Genomic DNA, 20,337 nt, shown 5'->3' with positions numbered 1-20,337 from the left:
ACTGAAATCCAGGAATAGTTGTACTCCAGGCCTGCTGCTCTTCGTGCCCCTTGCCCACTTGTATCTTTGTTAATATTCGATTTACCATTCTGTCACAAGTTAGGAAACACTCGTTACCGTTTGCTTTCTGAAATCTTTCATTGTCTTGTGTGATTTGTGGAACTTCTGTTAAACACCCCCTCCACCTTATATACCAAAAGTACTGTATTCTGGATTTAAAATTCTGAGTTCTCTCTAAAATCAGATTTTGTCTTTGTTTATAACAAGATGACTTACAGATTTGTAGAAATAAGTATTTCCATTTCTTTTAGCCAATGGAACATTTATTAACCTATCAAAAGAAGTACATGCCTCTAAATAGGTAAAGGAGAAATACTTGGTTTAAATCATCTTATTTTAAAATTTAGAAGTAGAATATGATATTAGTCCCAAATAAAGTTGTGGACTTTTACATTGAAAAAAATAGAGAAAACGGGCCATAGGGGAGTGGCACCTGGGTGGCTCAGCTGGTTAAGGGTCTGCCTTCCCCTCAGGTCATGATCCCAGGATCCTGGGATCAAGCCCCAAGTCCCTCTGCCTGCTGCTCCCCCTGTTTGTGCGTGCGCACTCCCGCCCCCGACAAATAAATAAAATATTTAAATTTAAAAAAAAAGAAGAATCGGGCGCCCAGCTGGCTCAGTCAGTAGAGCATTTAATTCTTGATCTCTGGGTTGTGAATTCAAGCCCCTATACTGGGTATAGAGTTGACTTTTAAAAAGAAAAAGAATCAAATTTGAGAGCATACCTCAATTTTTGTGTGCCTGCAATATGCTATGAATAATGGAAAGGTAAATAAGACCTATTCTTTGCCATGAAGCAGGCATTCTTTTTTTGTACCGTGTAGTACTTTGGCAGTTTGATGACCCTGCGGACCCCCCCCCCAGAATGATGTTGTTAAACGCATAAATCAAAACACATAGTAAACCCAAGTGTGTGTTACATAGTAATTATCTAGGAAGCCCAATTATTGAAATATGGTTATCAAAATAGTATAAAAACAGATCCAGTATAATAATACATTGCTTTTTGGGTTTTTAAGATTTATTTGAGAGAGAGAGAGAGCACAAGCAGGGGGAGGAGCAGAGGCAGAGGGCTTGATCCCAGGACCCCGGGATCATGACCTGAGCTAAAGGCAGACGCTCAACCAACTGAGCTACTCAGGAGCCCAATATGTTTCTTTTTTATTAACACATTAAACAACAAATTCTAGGGGTGTCTGGGTGGCACAGTCATTAAGCGTATGCCTTCTGGGATCAAGCCCCCCATCAGGCTCCTCTGCTGGGAACCTGCTTCTTCCTCTCCCACTCCTCCTGCTTATGTTCCTTCTCTCGCTGGCTGTTTTTTTCTCTCAAATAAATAAAATCTTTTAAAAAATAAAATAACAAATTCTAGCAAGAGAGCTAACAACCATCAAATTTTGAAGTAGTGATGAGCATAAATATTTCACGATAGCTGCAACAACTATAATGTGGTACGAAAATATTTGAGAGTCCTTTATTAACAGTCACCTGATACAGAGAAGGCTAATGCACTGAGTGTATCACCTGCTGTTACCTTGTTGATTGCCTTCATTCAAGATTGAAGGAAATACTGAATTTCAGCCTATGGTTAATGAAAATAAATATGTGCGTTTGTCCTCCCATTTAAGTTCAAGGATCCCTGCCTCTGTCCCTGACTGACTGCGTGTAGGCTGCAGGGTAACGCCTGGGAAAGGAACGTACGGTGTAGAAAAGGAAATAAACGCCCCATAGTATGTTTCACGCAGGACGTGCAGAGTGTCACGAAAGTGCAGAACGCTGTCCAGGTGAGGTCTGAGCCTTGATGCTCACAGCCCAGGGAAGGACAGGAGAGGGCATTCTGGGAAGAGAGGGACCTTACCTTCCCCTCCCCCACTGTCCAATAAAAGGATAGGATGAGTAAGGCAAAGAGTGGGAAATCAGACTAGAAAAATTGTGTGGATCTGATCGTGGTCTCTGAACACTGTTCTGAGGAGTCGTATTTCAGCAATTATTTGCAAGACGTCTGAACAGAAAGCGTCTCAAACTATGCTTTATTAGGTTTTCTTTGACAGCACTGTGTCACCCGTGCCCTTCATTTAGCTCATATTTACTAAGCATAGGCTTATGCGAGGCCTTACCGTGAGCTCATGATAGTGCCGTGTAATTGTCCTGTGGTGGGTGCCCCAGGGGCTCAAGGGAGAAACCCCCCAGAACTGGAAAGTAAGACGAGTGAGTCGTAGCAGAAGAAGGAGTAAATCGTCATCAAGGCAAAACCATTAACTACTGGCCCCCCGGGACACGTGGGAAAGGAGAACGTGGCTGGTGTTTGGGCAGCCGCAGGGAGGAGGTTACACTGCAGAGTGGCCCGTGAGGTTAGCGGAATTGGTACCACCAATCAAGAAGGATCTCGTATACTTGGCTAAGGAGTTTAGACCAGAGTGCTTTTGTCGGAGTAGGGGTTACGTGTAAAGGGCTTTTGTGGCCAGATTAGCTTGGGAAACGCAGAATTAATGCTTTCATGCCAATCTGAGATGCCATGGATTTTAGAGTTTAGTATGATCGTATTTTATTATGTCAAATACTGCTTGAAAAACTAATAAGAAAATTGGTGATCTTTCTGAGTATGTGGTGTGTGTGTGTGTGTGTGTGTGTGTGTGTGTGTGTTTTAATGGATAGAAAATAGAATACATGGAGAAGGACCTTAAGATTTGAGGTGATGGACACACCTGAGTGGCTCAGTTGGTTGAGAGTCTGACTCCTGACTTCGACTCAGGTCGTGATCTCACTGTTGTGGGATCGAGCCCTGCGTTGGGTTCCACACCTACTTTATTAAAAAAAAAAAAAAAAAAAAAGATTTGAAGTGATGTGATCCCAAAGCCTGGTTTCTTTTAACAGCTTTTCTTACCTTTCCCCCGCAAAAACATTTTAGCTTCCCAACCCAAAATCTGGGCACAGTGAAGTAGGTTCCATGAACACGGTGGGTTAGTGTAGAGACACTGTATTTGTGAAGGTCTCGCATTTGTATCCCCGTTTCTTTTCAGCTTTAGTTTTTACAGGATTTTATTAACGTGCTGAAACATTAGTGTTTTAGTTAAATACTTCTGAAGTAGTTCGTCATGAGTTTAGAGGAGACTGCTTGTGTGGCCCCGAAGCACCACTGTGAGCGCATCCAAAAGCCCGGACGTCCCGTGAGGTTACACTGGCCTCTCTGACCCGCGGTGCCTGTTAGCCTTCTCCCAGGGACGAATCAGAAGTAGTGGCAGTGTTAGCTCATTTTCGTCAGACATGGCGGTTTGGAGTAGGTGGTGGAATAAATGATAAACGTAGGGTCTGGTGAAGAAACAAAGTACATTAAACACATCCATTTGTCAGTGACATTTCTGGCAAAAAAATTCCCACCTAGTTTTATCGTAGGAGTTCAGACCCATGTCTCTCTCTCTCTGTCTTTTTTTTTTTAAGATTTTATTTATTAGAGAACACGAGCGGGGGGAGGAACAGAGGGAGAGGACTAAGCAGACTCCCTCTGAGCACAGAGCCCAACTCGGGGCTCGATCCGAGGACCCCAAGATCATGACCTGAGCCAAAGTCAGATGCCCAACTGACTGAACCACCCTGGCACCCCTCCAGACCCATTTTTAACTGCTTATGGGTCCTCGCCATTAGACTTCCACAGGCCCAGTACTGGTCTCAGTCAGTCTTTGACCAAAGTCTAACACTTAACTCATGGCTTTTTGCCACCTCCAGCCAAATCCCCGCTGGCTCCATTTCCTGTGCACGTCCATCCTTGCCCCATACAGCAGAAACCACGTTGTCTTTGGACATTTCTTGTCTCCTGTCATACATATTTTATGTCCCAAGTACATTCTCATCTGACCTCTTTCAGTCAAGACTTTATTCATTTTGGGCCTCGTTTTCTTGTCTTAATTGTAATGGCTCATGTTGGCTCTTTAGGGGTGTCCGTGTCCCGTGTCTGTTCATTCTGATTCATCTTCCACATCGTCATGCAAGTTCTCCTAAAACCAAATATTCTGTTATGTATTCACCAGCTTAAAAGTCTTCAGCAGCTCAGCACTCACAGGCTAAAGTTGAACCCCTTAGCCTCAAGCAGAGGTGTCTGCTTGTGGGGGAGGGGAGGAATAGTTAACCTTCAGGTTATGAGAATGGCCAAGGTACTGTTGGGGACCAGTGCTCATACTGAGTACCACTAAAGAGCGGCAATGCTGCTGGCGGGAAAGGGACGTGGTGTGGACACTCAGGAGACAGTTCCTCAAAACGTGAGAGCTGGAGTTGGCAGCTCCACTCCGGTGTGTAGCCAAAGGAAACAAAAATGCAGGTCTGCACAAAAACTTGTCTGTAGTTCTAGCAGCATTGTGTATAGTAGCCAAAAACTGGACACAAGCCTCACGTTCATCAGCTGCTGAGTGTATGAACAAAATAGGGTATGTCGGTAAAATGGACTGTCGGCCAACGGAAAGGAGTGAGTTACTGACACACGCTGCAGCATGGATGAACCCTGGAAACATTCCGCTGAGCGAGAGAAGCCAGTTACAGAGCACCCCACGTTGAAGGATCCCGTGTGTGTGAAATGTCCAGAACAGGCAAATCCATGGAGAAAGGGACGTGGGGGAGGGGAAGTGACTGCTACTAAGCATGGGCTTGCTTTGTGGGACAGCGAGAAAGTTCTCAGCTTGGATAGCGGTGGTGGCTGCACAACTCCGTGAACACACTCAAGGTCACAGGATTGCATACTTTGAAGGGTGAATTTCATGGTGCAGAAGTTCTCAGTCAAGCCATTTTCATAAATAAGAGGTCACTGTTAGTGCACCTGCTTTCGGTTTCCTCAGAAGCCTCGTGGGCATGAAGCCTGTGTGGTCTTTGTATTTCCATCCAGCACCCCGTGCCTGGTGTGTAGCAGACGTCTACTGCGTGTTGTAGTGTGAGCAAGGCTTTGTGAAGAAAGCCGTCGGGGCTTCAGGTAGGGGGAAGTGGGTGAAGTCTGGGGAAACGTCCTCTCAGGTTTACTTAGCATCATCAGCATATATCCTTGCAGCCATTTCAGTTCTGATGCAAGAAAACCATGGACCATGGGGACTCTAACCACGTCGTGTCCTTCCCTCCTAGGATACACACCTGCTGAAACTGCTTAAAACCTTAGAAGGACATGCTTACGGCGTCTCGTACATCGCGTGGAGTCCAGATGACAGCTACCTGGTCGCTTGTGGCCCAGACGACTGCTCTGAGCTCTGGCTTTGGAATGTACAAGTGAGCACATTCGTCCGTGCCTGAGCCTTTCAGGCCAGCGTGGCCATCCTACACGCTCTCCTTATAGCTTGGTTCTTGCTCGCTAGAACACAGCTACTCAGCCTCAGTGACCAGAGTGTAAACCTCATAAAAAAGAATTCAGCGCATGGAGCCCAGGTGTCCACGCTTAGCAACTTAACTGTCCTGCTGAGCAGAATAGAGTATTTAAAAGAAGGCCGAAAGAGTATGTTCAGGAATGTTGTGCTTTGTACTGTGGAATTCGTACTATTTACCGTGGTACTTTTACCCTGAGAAGATTTTTACGGTGGTTTCATAGTTTGATAATTGTACGCAAAACTTACCTTTCAAGTCTGCAAACATCTTCAGGGAACCAGATCTCTTGTTCTGGTCACGGTCATACTGTCATCTCCTTACTGTGTTTAATATGCTGATCTAGTTTAGGGAAAGTAATGATGTTTAGGGAAAGTAATGATGTTTCAGTACTTTTAATAAGGAGTCTGTTACTGTTTCTAAATGAAAACTTGACTTTCATCCAGGGTCCCTTTTTTTTTTTTTAAAACAAAAATTAGCTTTAAGTTCCATTATTTTTGTACCATGTTTCGAAACCTTATAGTCCCAATTTAATTTTTTTATTTAACTTCGTTCTGTAAGATGGCTGGTTAGATGCTGTTTTCATTTTTCTGCCCCGAGACAAGGGCCTGGTCAGGGCTGTGGTCTGAGTGTACCATGTAGGTTGACGGGGTAGGACTGTGAGTTGGGGGACCTGTACATGAGTTGGTTTTTACTGAGAGAGTGGAGCTGAAACTGTGCACAAGTGTGCAGGGGGCAGAGCGCCCTACTGTCACACAGGACGGTCTCCTTACTGCTCCCTTACTACTTCGGTTTCAACCCCAGTTTTTCATTACGAAAATTGTGAAATACTAGGAAAGGTGGAGGAGGACAGCAGTGACCCTTGCCCACCACCTCTGATTCAACGATGAACATTCTGTATATTTCGTGTGGACATGCATGTGTGCACACGTGTAGACGTGCATACACAGACATCCACGTCCAGGACATTTGGAGGAAATTACAGATACGATGTTTTACACCAAATGCTTAAGCATATATCTTCTAGAAAGTAATACCCCCCATATAACACGTCCTCATCTTATTCAGGAACGTTAGCTATCATTTAATTCTCTAATATCTAATGTTTGTTTCATAATTAAAATCCCCAGTTGTTCCCCAAATGTCTTTAGGCCATTTTTATCAAACCAGTGTGTCATCGGTGTTTGCGATTGGGTTCAGGGGGACGGCAAAATGCAGAAGAGAAGAGATGGCTTTCTTTCAGTAGAACAGACTGGAATGAATCTGACCTGAAAGACAAAATGGGTTTTTTCCCATTAAAGCTTTTTTTTCCCCCCCTCAAAGAGAAGACTTATGGAGTCCTAATCATATAGTAGTAGTAGACAGAATTGATGGCTGCTGTAGTCTTCCTTTGAGTCAATTCTGAGTTTCCGGACAATTAGAGGGTGTTCTAGCTGAACTGTTTTGCTGTGCATTACTTTACAGACTTGGTTTTCAGTCAGTTTGCACGTTGTTCTTTATATTGTGATGTAGTTTCCTAATGATAGACTCCCTCATATACCCACTGTCCTCAGCGCAGCAGAAGAAAAGACCATTTCTGCCTCAGCACTTAGTGTATTAACGTGTGTGAACACAAAATGTGGAGGATTCAGCCGTTGCATGTGTACTTGGGATTCTGAACTTTTATTTTTAACTGTTTCTATCTGGCAACCCAAAAAAGAGATCTATTAGCAGTATGGGTGAAGGTTTTAAGATTGCTGATTTTTTTTTTCCCTAGTATAAAGGGAGACTTCTGGCTCTCTATTTTTGTGCCCTCTTTGCTTTTCGTACTTGGCCCACTGTTTTCCCTTTTTACTTTTGATTACCCATTTCTCACAGGAAAATTATGCCCATGTACTTTTTATTATACCAAGGGCAGTTATTATCTCTCAGAGCCCGTTTCTAATCCATGAACAAAATGACTAGATTAAATGGTATGTGTCTACCTTCTAAGTTAGATAACTTAGAAAAAATAACAGGAGGATATCTTAGGGTTGTAACTAGTGAATAGTCTTTCTTACTTGGGAATCCTTTCAAACGGCTATGCTAAACAGTACAAAAGTCCCTCTGTTCTCTTCTTCTAGTTGAAATAAAATTAGATACCAGAAAGATAATTTTCATTTCTCTTTTCCCATCTTACCTTCTACATTCTGAGCATCTCAAATATGAAATTTTACATAATTGAGAACTGCTGCACCCTTGCCTTAGTTCAGGGCCCTGGTCTTTCTGTTCATTAATCATGTGCTTGAGGAACTGCTAGTGGCAGTCACTACAGTTGTAGAATAAAATTTGCAAAGAACCACGGACTGAGGAGAAGTTGGGAACTCCGAGTAGAGCATGTGGCCCTGAGCTTCTCGTTTTACTTGGGGAAAATAGATTTAATTTATAAACATAATTGAAGATGAGAGTTTTATTAGAGTTTATCTCATGAGACCTATTCTTGGGGTCACCTGTGCCGAGCAATGTTCAGCTCCCGGGTCTGGGTTGCTCATTCCTCTTCGGAGCGCAGCAGTCTTGCTTGGTTGGTTGGTTGGTTGGTTTGTAAGGCCAGTTAGAACAGTTCATTTCTCTAATTAGGAATACCAAACTAACCTGATACCCCAGTTACTATTTTTTTTTCTTTATACATTCCCTTTAGAAGCCTATCTTGAAGGTCTTAGCCACAGTTTTATTTCTTTGTAGACGGGAGAGCTAAGGACAAAAATGAGCCAGTCTCATGAGGACAGTTTGACGAGCGTGGCTTGGAATCCAGATGGAAAACGCTTTGTAACTGGAGGTCAGCGCGGGCAGTTCTACCAGTGTGTGAGTACCTCCTGGGCCCCCCAGGACCGGCTGCTTCTGTTGAAGTAAAGCAATCACTTGACTCGCTTTTATGAAATCTATTCTGTGAAGAAGATTCTTAGATATCTTTCTAAATAAGCACCGTCCGATAGAACTTTCTGCATTTTTTTTCTTTTTTTCACCATTTTAAAATGTTTATACAAAGTCTAGACTTCGAGTTTAGTAAAACATTAAAATATTATTTTACTAAATATTTTGTTCTCATAAACAGGCTTCTAATGGATAGGATTGAAATGTTTAGAACTAATTTTGAGGCTTTAGGTTTTTTGTATCCAAAATATGCTGAATTTCATAAGTTGACCCTCTTAAATATGTGAGGACTAGAAGTAGTGATGAGTGCTACCAGAGAACCTTCCAGTCTTTACTTGAAGTATCTTCTGATTAGTATCTGCCCCGTTAATCTCGGGTTGGTGGGATGATGACAATAAGGAGTAGGTGACCAGTCTTGTGACACGGTAGACTCTGCCATGACCGTCTGCCTGGTTTCCATGTCTCGCATCACGGCCCGGCCTGCTGCCAGTGGGCATTTCCACATGTGGTCTCGAGATTACAGTTAAACAAGATGACAAATCCTGTAAATCATTCAGTGTAACTAAAGATCACCGGTCATAGCGGCCTCCGTGTGGCCAGCACAAACCACCAGTGTCTCTTCTTTGTAAGCCGGCTGTGGCACTCGTGGAACCTTGTGTCCTGTCACCAAAGCGTGGTTATGTGAGCCTCGAGTTCTTTTCTTCCCCCGGTAGTCTAAACACACCTCATTGGTCTATCTCTGATTTTCCCCATAGTTTAAAAACTTATTTCTGGAGTTTCTGTCCATGGGCTAATATGCTGTACTACTTGGATTTTTTACTTATTTTTCCTTTGTTTTAACGGAGGTATAATTGACATATAACATTATGTTAGCTTCAGGTGTACAGCATAATGATTTGATATTCGTGTGCATTGAAAATTACCACCACAGTAATCAGCTGTTCCCATTCACGGTTGTGGTGAGGACTTCTAAGATTTACTCTCTTAGCAACAGCTTTCAGCTACGCAGCCCAGCTGGTCCCCATGCTGTACCTACTGGCAGCGAAGCTGTTTATTCTTGAGTCCCTGGCTGCAAGATGACCACGTGTGTCTCTGCTCACCCCGCCATCCCCTACGGTGTTGACACCTTCAGGGCCCAGGACTTGGCAGCTCCCACATCTGTGGAATGGAAATGGGGTGCCTCTCAGAACATTGAATGTTCAACAAGATGATGATTCTTAGGGCTTTGATCTGTAGACACGTTACAAATTTGGTGATGTTTTTAAAATGTCATAACAGTCTCTAAGTTCCATAAAGCTACAATTAATGTTTTAGTAATTTTTTCCATATCACAGACAGATCCCAGTATAGTGCATTTTAAAGGAACATTTGAATTCTTTCCCAGTGGTAGTGAGGCCTTCACTTGGAACTTGGGGATTCTTTCTTTCTTTGTGTGTATATTTATCCGTGCCTAACTGGTTATTGAAGGGAAGACGGATTTTACAGAGATTCTGTCCCCCTTCCCTGAAAGTATTGTTGTAATGAAATTTGACCTATATTCACATTTTCATGATGAAAACGGCTTCTGGAACAACTAAGTCAAGCAGGAAAAAAACTTAATACAAAAAGATATTGCTAAGAGATTCTTTGGATCCTTGCTTTCCGAGCGCTGTTTGGTAATGGGGTTAATAGTGCATTTCTGCTCAGGATCTAGACGGGAACCTCCTGGACTCCTGGGAAGGGGTGAGAGTGCAGTGCCTGTGGTGCTTGAGCGACGGCAAGACTGTTCTGGCATCAGACACACACCAGCGGATCCGGGGGTACAACTTCGAGGACCTTACAGATAGGAACATGTAACGGTTTTTTAATCTGTTAAATAATTGTTTGATTTATATTAGAATGTGTGGTGGAACTCGCTGTTTGAGAAGAGTTTTTATGTTTGGGTGTGGGTTTGACTTTAAAATGGATTGGTGGTCAGGTGCTGCTTAGTAACCATTAACTCAGATTTTTTTTTCTTGATTGAAACACAGTCTGTCATACTATTTACAGACAAATTTGCAGTGTTTTAAGCTAGAACATCTTATATTTTGATAATTTGAATGTTCTTGATTCTTAGTATGTTGCTTTTGACAGATTATTTTCTGGTTACAGAGTACAAGAAGATCATCCCATTATGTCTTTCACTATTTCCAAGAATGGCCGATTAGCTTTGTTAAATGTAGCAACTCAGGTAAGTTTATTACAATTATAAAGATACAGCTTAGTTCAAAATTTAATATGATACTTGGTGTCTACGTATATAAATAAATATTTTTACAGATTCTTAAATTTTACTGTATGTGCTTGTTGAGTCCACCGTGAATTTATCAGAATGTTGGCATTTTGCTTAAATAGGAATTGAAAATGTTCCATCAGCAAAGGGATATTCACAGATTATTTTTTAAAATTATTTTGAGTTGAGGAAGAATAAATACGTCTTATTTTCTTTTGCCTACAGGGAGTTCATTTATGGGACTTGCAAGACAGAGTTTTAGTAAGAAAGTATCAAGGTGTCACGCAAGGGTTTTATACGATCCATTCATGTTTCGGAGGCCATAACGAAGACTTCATCGCTAGTGGCAGTGAAGGTGAGTTGTGTGTGCTGCCGTCAGTTCGCAAGTGTGGGTAGGGCGGGAGCTCTGTCATTGTCTCAGTGCATGAGGGTAGCCACGTCTCCAGGCAAATTCAGGGTGTTAGATTAAAAACTGTTTGAGTTCATTTCCCCTTTATGGAATGCCTTGAGTCCTCCGTGTCATCACAGATCAGCAATGGCCACTCTAGCCACGTGGAGGTGTGCATGGTGCACGTGTCAAATCAAGATTGAGTTAAATCAGTGCTCTTCCGTGATGGTGTACAGAGGTTCGTAGGAACTAGAAAGTCAGGGTTAATTATGATGTTTTACCTGAACTTAGACAAATTCGACTCTGGTTAGGATCTGCAGTGTTTCTTTAATGGCCAAAGAAAATAATTAATAGTAATTTAGTTTGAGGATTCCTATGGTCTCAGAAAAGCTGAAATTCTAGAATCATCTCTACTACTTTCTGAATACATGTACTCTCTAGACTGATAACATCTGTATTGCAGGCAGGCCTGTTCCTAAAGTCGTCAGTCTCATTTAAAATAGAAATTGTTTAAAATAGAGGGGCACCTGGATGGCTCACTTGTTAAGCATCTGCCTTCGACTCAGGTCATGATCTCAGGGTCCTGGGATCAAGCCCCACATCAGGCTCCCTGCTCAGCGGAGAGTATGCTTCTCCTCTGCCTCTGTCTGCCGCTCTGCCTACTTTGCTCTCTCTCACGGGTGCATTCTCTCTGTCTCTCTCTCTTTCTGTCAAATAAATAAATAGGGGCACCTGGGTGGCACAACGGTTAAGCGTCTGCCTTCGGCTCGGGGCGTGATCCCGGCGTTATGGGATCGAGCCCCAAGTCAGGCTCCTCTGCTATGAGCCTGCTTCTTCCTCCCCTGCTTGTGTTCCTTCTCTCGCTGGCTGTCTCTATCTCTGTCGAATAACTAAATAAAATCTTTAAATAAATAAATAAATCTTTAAAAAAAAAAGAAATTGTTCAAAATAGGCAACACAGAAAAGTGAGTGTGCTTTTCAAGGCACTAGAAGCATAAGTAATGGCAAATCATGGCAAAATCTCATTCAGCACATTTCTCTCGAGTGGCCGCTATACCGCTCTAAGCGCAACAGCAGCACATTAGTGAAGTCACTTTTACAAATACCGAATCTCGTTTTGCAACGTAGATCAAGGAACTGGAGTCTGTTGGTGATGTTCCGTTTATCATCCAAGGTATGGACTGCCCCTATCTCTACAAAAAACTGATCTCAGTAGATATGAGGATCACAGAGTAACACATGAGTTTTCCCTTTGCATATAAGATGTATTGAGGAATTAGAACAAAGACCTTTAGGGATTCATATGAAGCATAGGAATTTATCTGTTATTTCTTTCTCTAAAAAAAAAAAAGAAAAAAAATCAGGCCACCTGGATGAGTCAGTTGAGCGTTCAACTCTTGATTTCAAGGCTCAGGTCCTGATCTTAGGGTCATAGGATCAAGCCCTGTGTCGCACTCCGTGCTCAGTGGGGAGTCTGCTTGAGAGTCTCCCTCTGCCTCTGCACCTCCCCTCCGCTCACACTCTCTTAAAAAAAAAAAAAAAATCAGATAAGATCGAGAAGATAGAAGAGTTGGTTTGTAGGTAACACTTTTGAAAAGTTCACATCTTTTCAGTTATTTTCTCCCAGATTCTGCACTGGTTCCTCATTTGGCACGGTCCAAGCATGTGTCTGGCTGCTTATTGTCTCTTCCCCCCACCCCCCTCCACTCCAAGTCTCTCCCGAGCTCTGTTCAGCCCTGCTCTTGGTGGGCTTCCCCTCTTGGTTATGCCCCCCAGTCTTTCTAAATATGGTATGGACCCTAGAAGCGCCTCCGAATACATGTGGCTACATTATCCCTAGTGATGTCAGTCCTCTTATTTTAAAGCCCAAACTAATCTTGAACTTACGATTATTAATTAATCAAACCCCATTATATTCTGTTTAGGGCTAAAAATGAAACATGAAGAGGTGAGCGTTCTCATGACTCAGGTGGTTTAGGTTCTGAAAAATGTTTTCAACACCAAGTGGACATAGTGAATGCATTGATCACATTCATCCATTTGTCCCAAAATGACCACATTAATCCATTTGTCATTTATTTGCAAGGAATATATTCTAAGAACCTTCCACATCCCCAAATACATGAATGCCAATATAGAATAGCGCAATTAGGAAATGTTTTCCTAAAAAAGTTACGCCATTACTCAAGCTTTTTTACTGCTCTGGCAATGTATAGAAACCTGCCTTATTTTTTTACCGTTGCACAAGCCGTGGGTTCCCTGGACCACAGCGGCCAGCAGACCTCGGTCAGCAAGCCAGTGGCTCTGACCCTGACCCCTTCAAGTCCTGGGGCTTGCTGCCTCTCTGGCAGACGCCCTCCCTGGGTGTGTGCTCCCGAAGCATCTCCCCTCGGCCGCAGGCGGGCATCCAGCGCATTCCCACTTCACTGTGATTTTCTTTCTGAACTCCCTCAGTTCAAGGGGAAGCATAGCTAATCTGCTGTTTGTCTTTCTCTGGGTTTTGGGGGTTTTTTTTCTCTTTTTTTGCTTATTTGATTTTATGCAAGGAATAATGATTGAACCACATACACCTTCTAGGAGGGTGTAACTCAGTTGTCCAGTGAGTGTCTTAGCTCTTGCGTCCCATACACACACACAGTGCTCTGAGGGAGTCCCGGCCTTTCATCTCCACATTAGGCGTTTTGAAACCAGGACGTGTTCTTTTACCACAAATGAGCTACTCGTCGGCACGCCGCGGGCGGCTCGGTGGGAAGCACGTGCACCGGGAGCTCCCACGCCGGCCGCTAGTGGCCACACGTCTTTGGGTGGAGCACTTCTGTCCCTCACGCAGGATTTGCCTTCTGTTTAAGAACCGACACCTGGAACTAGGTTCCTCTTCACGGTAACGCGTGCTGTATACTCTGTGCCGGGTGCTTCTCAAACTCTTCCATACACAAACTCATTTTACCCTCCCGCCCTGATGAGGGAAGTCCGGTCCTCGCAGACAGATGAAGAATCGCCGGGAGTGGGTGATGTGTCCACAGAGACGGGGCCGGTCGGTGGTGGAGGGCAGCGTGAGGCGGGTAGTCGACTCCGGAGTGCAGGCTCTGTACCGCGTCGGAGCGCTTCGGGCCCCCTCCCCGGGAAAGGCAGAAGCGCAGTGCCCACCTCGCCATGGTGGGGAAAATGATAAATCAGTCAGGTGAAGTATCCGGAACCTAGGACGCAGGGAACACTCAGCCGGGGTTTAGCTATATTGTCTCCACTATTGCTGTTGGATGTGGACGCGTTGTGCTTCTGTCACCGCCCATTTCCAGAGCATCTGTGTTCTACGTTTGTTTACATTGAGACAGCTTGACTGTGATCCATTTCTCGGGTATTAAAGAATATTGCAGGGGCGCCTGGGTGGCACAGCGGTTACGCGTCTGCCTTCGGCTCAGGGCGTGATCCCGGCGTTATGGGATCGAGCCCCACATCAGGCTCCTCTGCTATGAGCCTGCTTCTTCCTCTCCCACTCCCCCTGCTTGTGTTCCCTCTCTCGCTGGCTGTCTCTGTCTCTGTCAGATAAATAAATAAAATCTTTAAAAAAAAAATTTAAAAAAAAATAATATTGCAGACTTTGTGATGACCTGAGAGCTAGTCCGTCACCTTTAACAGGGGAAGTGTATGTTTTGTTAAAACGGCTTTTGTCATAAGGTAATTTATTAAACTATTCATGTTCTATTAAGTTCTAATAATCAAATCCTATGTTCTGCGTGTGGTGAATGATAAATTTCAGATCACTTAGTTTTGTTGAAGTAGATCACCTCCCTGATTTTCTCTGAATTCCTGTTTATTCAGATCACAAGGTTTACATCTGGCACAAACGTAGCGAACTGCCAATCGCGGAGCTGACAGGGCACACGCGTACAGTGAACTGTGTGAGCTGGAACCCACAGATCCCATCCATGATGGCCAGCGCCTCAGACGATGGCACTGTTAGAATATGGGGACCAGCACCTTTTATAGACCACCAGAATATTGAAGGTAACACCACTGCACACCATCCCTGCGTTTCCTCCGGGTGAAGCCTGGCCCCGCCTGTTGTGAAGTTGCGGTACTCTTAAGTGCGGGATAGAATTTATCTCCTCCCTCGTTTAGAGATTGTGTCCTCTCTCCATAGAGGAGTTTAAGTAACCTGAGATACAGGTGTGTGTGTGTGTGTGTGTGTGTGTGGTACATGTGTGGGCATGCGTGTGTTGGGCGTGTGTGTGTGTGCGCGCGCGCACGCGTGTGGTGGTGACATTGGGGAAGAGGAACAGGAACTTGCCACCTCATTTGCAGCCGTGTAGCTATTTAGTGTTTTCAACTCAGCAGATCCTGAAAATCTCGCTCCATGATGCAGGAAGCATTTTATACTTTCACACCCATGAGAACTAGCTATTAAAAAATTTGAACAACTTCAGAACGATTTGCTCTTAAACATAAGCACCCGTAACACCATGTGGCCCCCTGGCCCCAGGGCACCGGGCATGACAGGAGGAGAGGACACTCTGAACTGTCCTGCGCCTCGGGCCAGGCAGCGTGCCAGGCTGTCTTGCGCACCGTCACCACAGCCCTGTGAGAGGCGGGTCCACCCTCATTTCTGTGGGGGAGAAGACAGAGTCGCAGCCCCGAGTCTAAAGGGTTTTCCCGTGAGGACATGGCTCAGTTGAGCAAGATATCAGTGCTGGAGGGAAGACACGATGAGAAATTTTATGTAAAGGACGTACTGTTCTTTCAAACGGAGCAAGTGAAATACTTGGTTTGGTTAGAAGGAAACAGGTGAAGAGAGTTTTGTTCACCGCCTGTCCCACCTAGACGTTTTAGTGAGAGAGACGAGCAGCTGCGGTCAGGTGACAGTACAGAGCATGAAGAGGACGTGGGTGAAGAATTTGCGAACCGCTGCTCAGTCGTTCAGAGCCCAAAGGGCCTTTCTGTGTCTGCGTCACCGCGGGACGAGCCTTCGTTCCTCTGGGAGATCCACTGGGACCGAGAGACCCTTTGCCTCCATTTGTGGTCCTGCTTAGGCTTCAGGGCCCGCTCTCGAGGATGGAGGCTTTACAGCTGCATCACTCTTGACTACATGCATTTCTCTGATGTCATTAGTCCTTTGGAAATTACTTCTTCAAGGAAGCATATTCTATTTGAAGACGTAGGAAACTATTAGGTAGATAGTAACAGATGCACCCGTAAGCGGATATGCCCTAGACCTGCTTCTCAGCTTATACCTCGACGGCCGTGAAGTAAAAGCTGCCCGCTGTTTGGTGGGTCGAGTCGATGTGGACACACACTGCGGTGGGTGAGCCAGATCTTGGTGCCCTTATAAGATCTGGTCCAGCTCCAGCGCAGCAACTCTGCCTTGTGTTTTGGCAACATAGGTACAGCCCCAGAAAAATGGTCATTTATACCTAAAACAGGAAAACAGCTTCCCTGAAACTGAGATACTTGGCTATATGCCTTTTACGTAGGTGTCTTCTGAGTTCTTTTCCCCCACGTGAATTTTTTTTTTCATTTATTTTATTTTTTTTTTTTTTTACTAATTAAAGCAATACCTTTTTGGAATAGAAATTTTGAAAAATACAGATGAGGCTAAAGAAAGTGACATTCAAAAATCCTGACACCCTAAGATACTATAAGTCATGTAAACAAAAATATTTGACTCATTTCAAAAAGGAATTTGCTGCCCTTTTATTCTAACAGTAGAGTTCCCTGTTGTGTCGTTTCGAGGGATGTATAAAGGGGAAGAGGGTCAAGCAGACATGCTGCAATGCCGATGAATCCCAAAGCAGTACACCAAGTGCAAGCCTCCCGACACGGAAGGCCACTTAGTGCGACCCCATTTATGTGAAATGTCCCACATGGGCAGGGCCATGGAGACTGAAAGTAGACCAGTGGGGTGCTGAGGGCTGGGTGCTAGCTTTTGTGTATGACCGCTTACGGGTGACGAGCTGGTTGTACACCCTGTGAAGATGCCTGCAGTAGCCGCTGACTGTATCCCGGAGGCTTGTTGACCCCTTCCCCAAAACAGAGATTGGGAAGGGGGCACAGAATTTGGGGCTGGGCGAACGAAGCATGCGGTCACAGGTGCCCACCTATCTTGGACCGCCCAGTCGTTCGCTCCTCTTTCCTTTCGTCATCTATTCACAAAGATTTTCTGTTCCACACAACTACTTCAAGGTTCATTTTTAAAATAGGAGATTCTAATTTGATTATTCACTTGGGTTCACCAATATTCAGAGTAATGAATTTAGACTATAATATACAGGCTAAAACACAATATGGACACGTTGTTCTGAAGATTATAATGGAAATACCAAGAACTTGCTGTGGTGTGATTGTTTTTCAGTGGTAGTACGGTTTGTAATGTCATGATGCTGATACTAAAACTTTCTAACTGATGACTTTTTTCTTCCCCTCCCCTCTTCTCCCCCCCCCGCCCCCGAAACACATTTCATCCTGTCTTCATTCAGAGGAATGCAGTAGCATGGATAGTTGATGGCGAATGTGGAGCAGACGACTTCTGTTTAACTTAAAATTAGTCGTATTTTAATGGCTTGGGATTTGGTGCAAACAAACATGATTGATAGCTGGACAGACATGCTCGTCATGAAAAAAGAACCATTTCTGAAGCCCGATTGGGGCCAAACATTTACACCTTGCTTCATAGTAACCAGTTGAGATGAAGCACGTCGTTAGAACGTTGTTGGACACCATGTTGAATTATCCCCCCATCGGTTGTGAAGAACTGTGCTACATTCAGGCTTACCCATTGAACTCAGTATATATATTTTTTTCCCTCCTGCCTTTTGTCTGGTGGGATACCATTCTTGTTGCTCTTCTGTGTAATGAAGTTTAAATGCTTGTTTGGAAAACTTTATTTAACAGTTTAGAAGGCTTGATAGAAGGAGTGCATTAGTCTGAAGAGTATACATTGGATAGGAAAGAATTTCCTTCTTTTGTTTCTCCAAAATCTTTCCGCCTTATTTAGCTTGAGATCTTTGCAGCTTGGTTCATGGATTCTAGCCTTGCCCGTTGCGCAGTATATACTGATCCAGATGATAAACCAGTGAACTATGTCAAAAGCACTCTCAATATTACATTTGACAAAAAGTTTTGTACTTTTCACATAGCTTGTTGCCCCGTAAACGGGTTAACAGCACAATTTTTTAAAAATAAATTAAGAAGTATTTATAGGATCAAAGTGACTTCATTTGTATACATTTGGAATCTAAACCAGCTTCAAAAAGTTTCCTCTCTGATTTAGATACGCAGTATAACTGACGCTCTTCTGGAATCCCACGTGAGACTTGCCCAGAAACAGTGGAAGGATCTTGCACAGGAAATCCAGAGTCATACCGTGAAGGTTTCCCCCCTTTTGTTTTTTTCCTGAAGGAACATCAGTACCTGATGTTGAAGAAATTCAAGATTCAGAAAGAGAATTTTCAGTCTCTACCGCCAGGAGAGTCAGTAGTCAGCTTAGGTTTGCGGCAAAGCGCGTTCCAAGTTGTTCCCAGCTTGGGCGGTCCCGCAGGAGAGTGGAGAGGAGGCGTCACCGCTGGGCCAGTTCCTAGTCCGCCTGAGCTTGTCACAAGAGTTCAGTAGGTTCCAGACCGAAACTGGGTTTAAAACCTCGTAGTGGTTTATCTTAATGGCCCTTGATATTCTGACCTGCAGAGATACATAAATTTGCAGAATGCTCCTCGGTTTTCCGGGTATTGCCATCCTGAACCTCATACTATACTGGTGCTGCAGGTGTCCTTGCCTCCCCTGCCCCTTTAGTTCAAGGAAAGGTCTCCTTCACGGAAAAGCACTTTTAATCTTGAGAATTTCACATTTAAAATAAGCCAAAAGCCTGATGTTCACATTGTGCTTTTAAACCCCGTAACAGCTGAACGCCTCCGACTTCGTCTCCTTCGAGACTCCCTCCCCTTCTCAGTAGAGGCTCTGAGGGGACCGCAGCTGTTACGCAGGGAGGAGGAGTGGGCGTACCCCCGAGATAAGATGCTGGTGAAGAAGAGAGCTTGTACTAAGTCCCCTTTGGGGCCCAGCCAAGCCTGCAGTCTGTCACCACTGTGAGTGGGCGCCCTCAGGACGCAGAGCGGGGAGAGGCTTAGGTGTCAGGAATGGTCCCTAGGCCGTGGGGCCGGGCGGGCCGCAGGGAGAAGCAGCGGGAAAGTGAGGGAGGGGAGAAGAAAGACAAACACAATTGGCCTTAAAATAGCAGATTCTCCCCAAAGCTCATAGAGAAAGTGACAGACCGTGGTCAGCAGATTATTTTATCAAATTGGTATGTAAAAGATTTCTTTAAGCTCCGTTTTGCAGAGACCGCCACTTAGAGAATCAGGAATTCCTGTTTTGATACTTCTGAGTTACAATATGTTACCGTTTATGTGCTACTTCATTTTTCTTAACTCAAATTACTTTTTACTTTGAGCTTGAATAAAAGTCTTCATTGGTAACTGTATATAATTAAGTGGCAACTTCTCTTTACCTCAGTGCAGTGAAACCCATTCGTGTTTTCAGTGGTTCACTAAACCCCGAAGCCGTTAACACACCCCAGGCTCTACAGAAGCGTCCGCACGAACGGTGGGCAGAGAAGCTGCCGCGGGCCCGGGTCGGCCGGTGACGCTGTCTGAGATTCGTGCCCGGTCAGGGCCGGCCGGGCCCACGGTCTGTCCCAGGCATCACCCAGCCAGCCCCAGATCGCAGTTTTTCCGTTAAAAACACTGTAAAAAAAATTTTTTTAAGGAAGTGGCACAGGTGAGACGCGTTTACAAAGAACACAACTCCACTAAGGCAGAGTAACAAGCGTGCAGAGGTCTGCACAGCCGCTAGGGGGCGCGCCCCGGGCCGGCAGCTGCCCCAGCGGCCGCGGCCGTCTGGTACGCGTGGGCCGCGCGGGGACTGCAAGGCGAGGTCACCGTGAAGAGACCTAGGACGGGCTGACCCGTAGCTATCACCTGACGGCCTCCGACAGTGCCGTAGTCTGTAGGCTCGAGAGTGAGGACACTGGCAAGCCAGCACGAGATACTAACAGATGTATAAATTGAAAAGTACCAATACTTTTTGCACATAGATCAAAATAGAGTGGAGAATTTGGGCTCCAAAAATCAGGTTAGTAGGCTCATTTCCATGCGCTTAAAAACGTTTTTGTTGTTCATTGATTAAGGGCTGGAGCAAGTATGAAATTAAATGTCTTTTTCCTCCAAACAATCGGTTATGGATAGTACAGCGTCGGACTTGAGGATCAGGACTGGTGGGGGCGGCAGGGGAGGGGGGGGGCCAGGTGTGGGCGGGGGGCGACAGCACAGCTTTCCTTCTGGGCTTCATGTCATTAGTGTTTGTCCCGGCTTCATTTCTGCTGCTCTTCTAGGCAAGGCAAACGTGTTGTATTAAACCAGGTAAGTAGTCTTAAACAG

At 44.6% G+C, this 20,337-nt stretch overlaps 1 protein-coding gene across 2 annotated transcripts in view; it reads left to right on the top strand.

Annotated features, from left to right (window-relative positions):
- The window catches only part of WDR26 (WD repeat domain 26), a 38,590-nt gene extending 19,203 nt beyond the window's left edge, over nucleotides 1-19,387 (top strand). For both annotated transcript variants that reach the window (XM_034666594.1, XM_011228920.3), the window contains exons 8-14: nucleotides 5,160-5,300; nucleotides 8,091-8,210; nucleotides 9,966-10,111; nucleotides 10,410-10,488; nucleotides 10,756-10,885; nucleotides 14,738-14,923; nucleotides 17,389-19,387. In XM_034666594.1, the coding sequence (XP_034522485.1) occupies nucleotides 5,160-5,300; nucleotides 8,091-8,210; nucleotides 9,966-10,111; nucleotides 10,410-10,488; nucleotides 10,756-10,885; nucleotides 14,738-14,923; nucleotides 17,389-17,414 (828 nt within the window). In that variant the 3' untranslated portion in view covers nucleotides 17,415-19,387. The remainder of the gene's footprint in view (nucleotides 1-5,159; nucleotides 5,301-8,090; nucleotides 8,211-9,965; nucleotides 10,112-10,409; nucleotides 10,489-10,755; nucleotides 10,886-14,737; nucleotides 14,924-17,388) is intronic.
- The last annotated feature ends 950 nt before the right edge of the window (nucleotides 19,388-20,337 follow it).

Source organism: Ailuropoda melanoleuca, chromosome 8, assembly GCF_002007445.2.
Source record: "Ailuropoda melanoleuca isolate Jingjing chromosome 8, ASM200744v2, whole genome shotgun sequence".
NCBI lineage: Eukaryota > Metazoa > Chordata > Mammalia > Carnivora > Ursidae > Ailuropoda > Ailuropoda melanoleuca.
The sequence above is the reverse complement of the archived record's forward strand: the minus strand, read 5'-3'. Positions and strand labels throughout refer to the sequence as shown.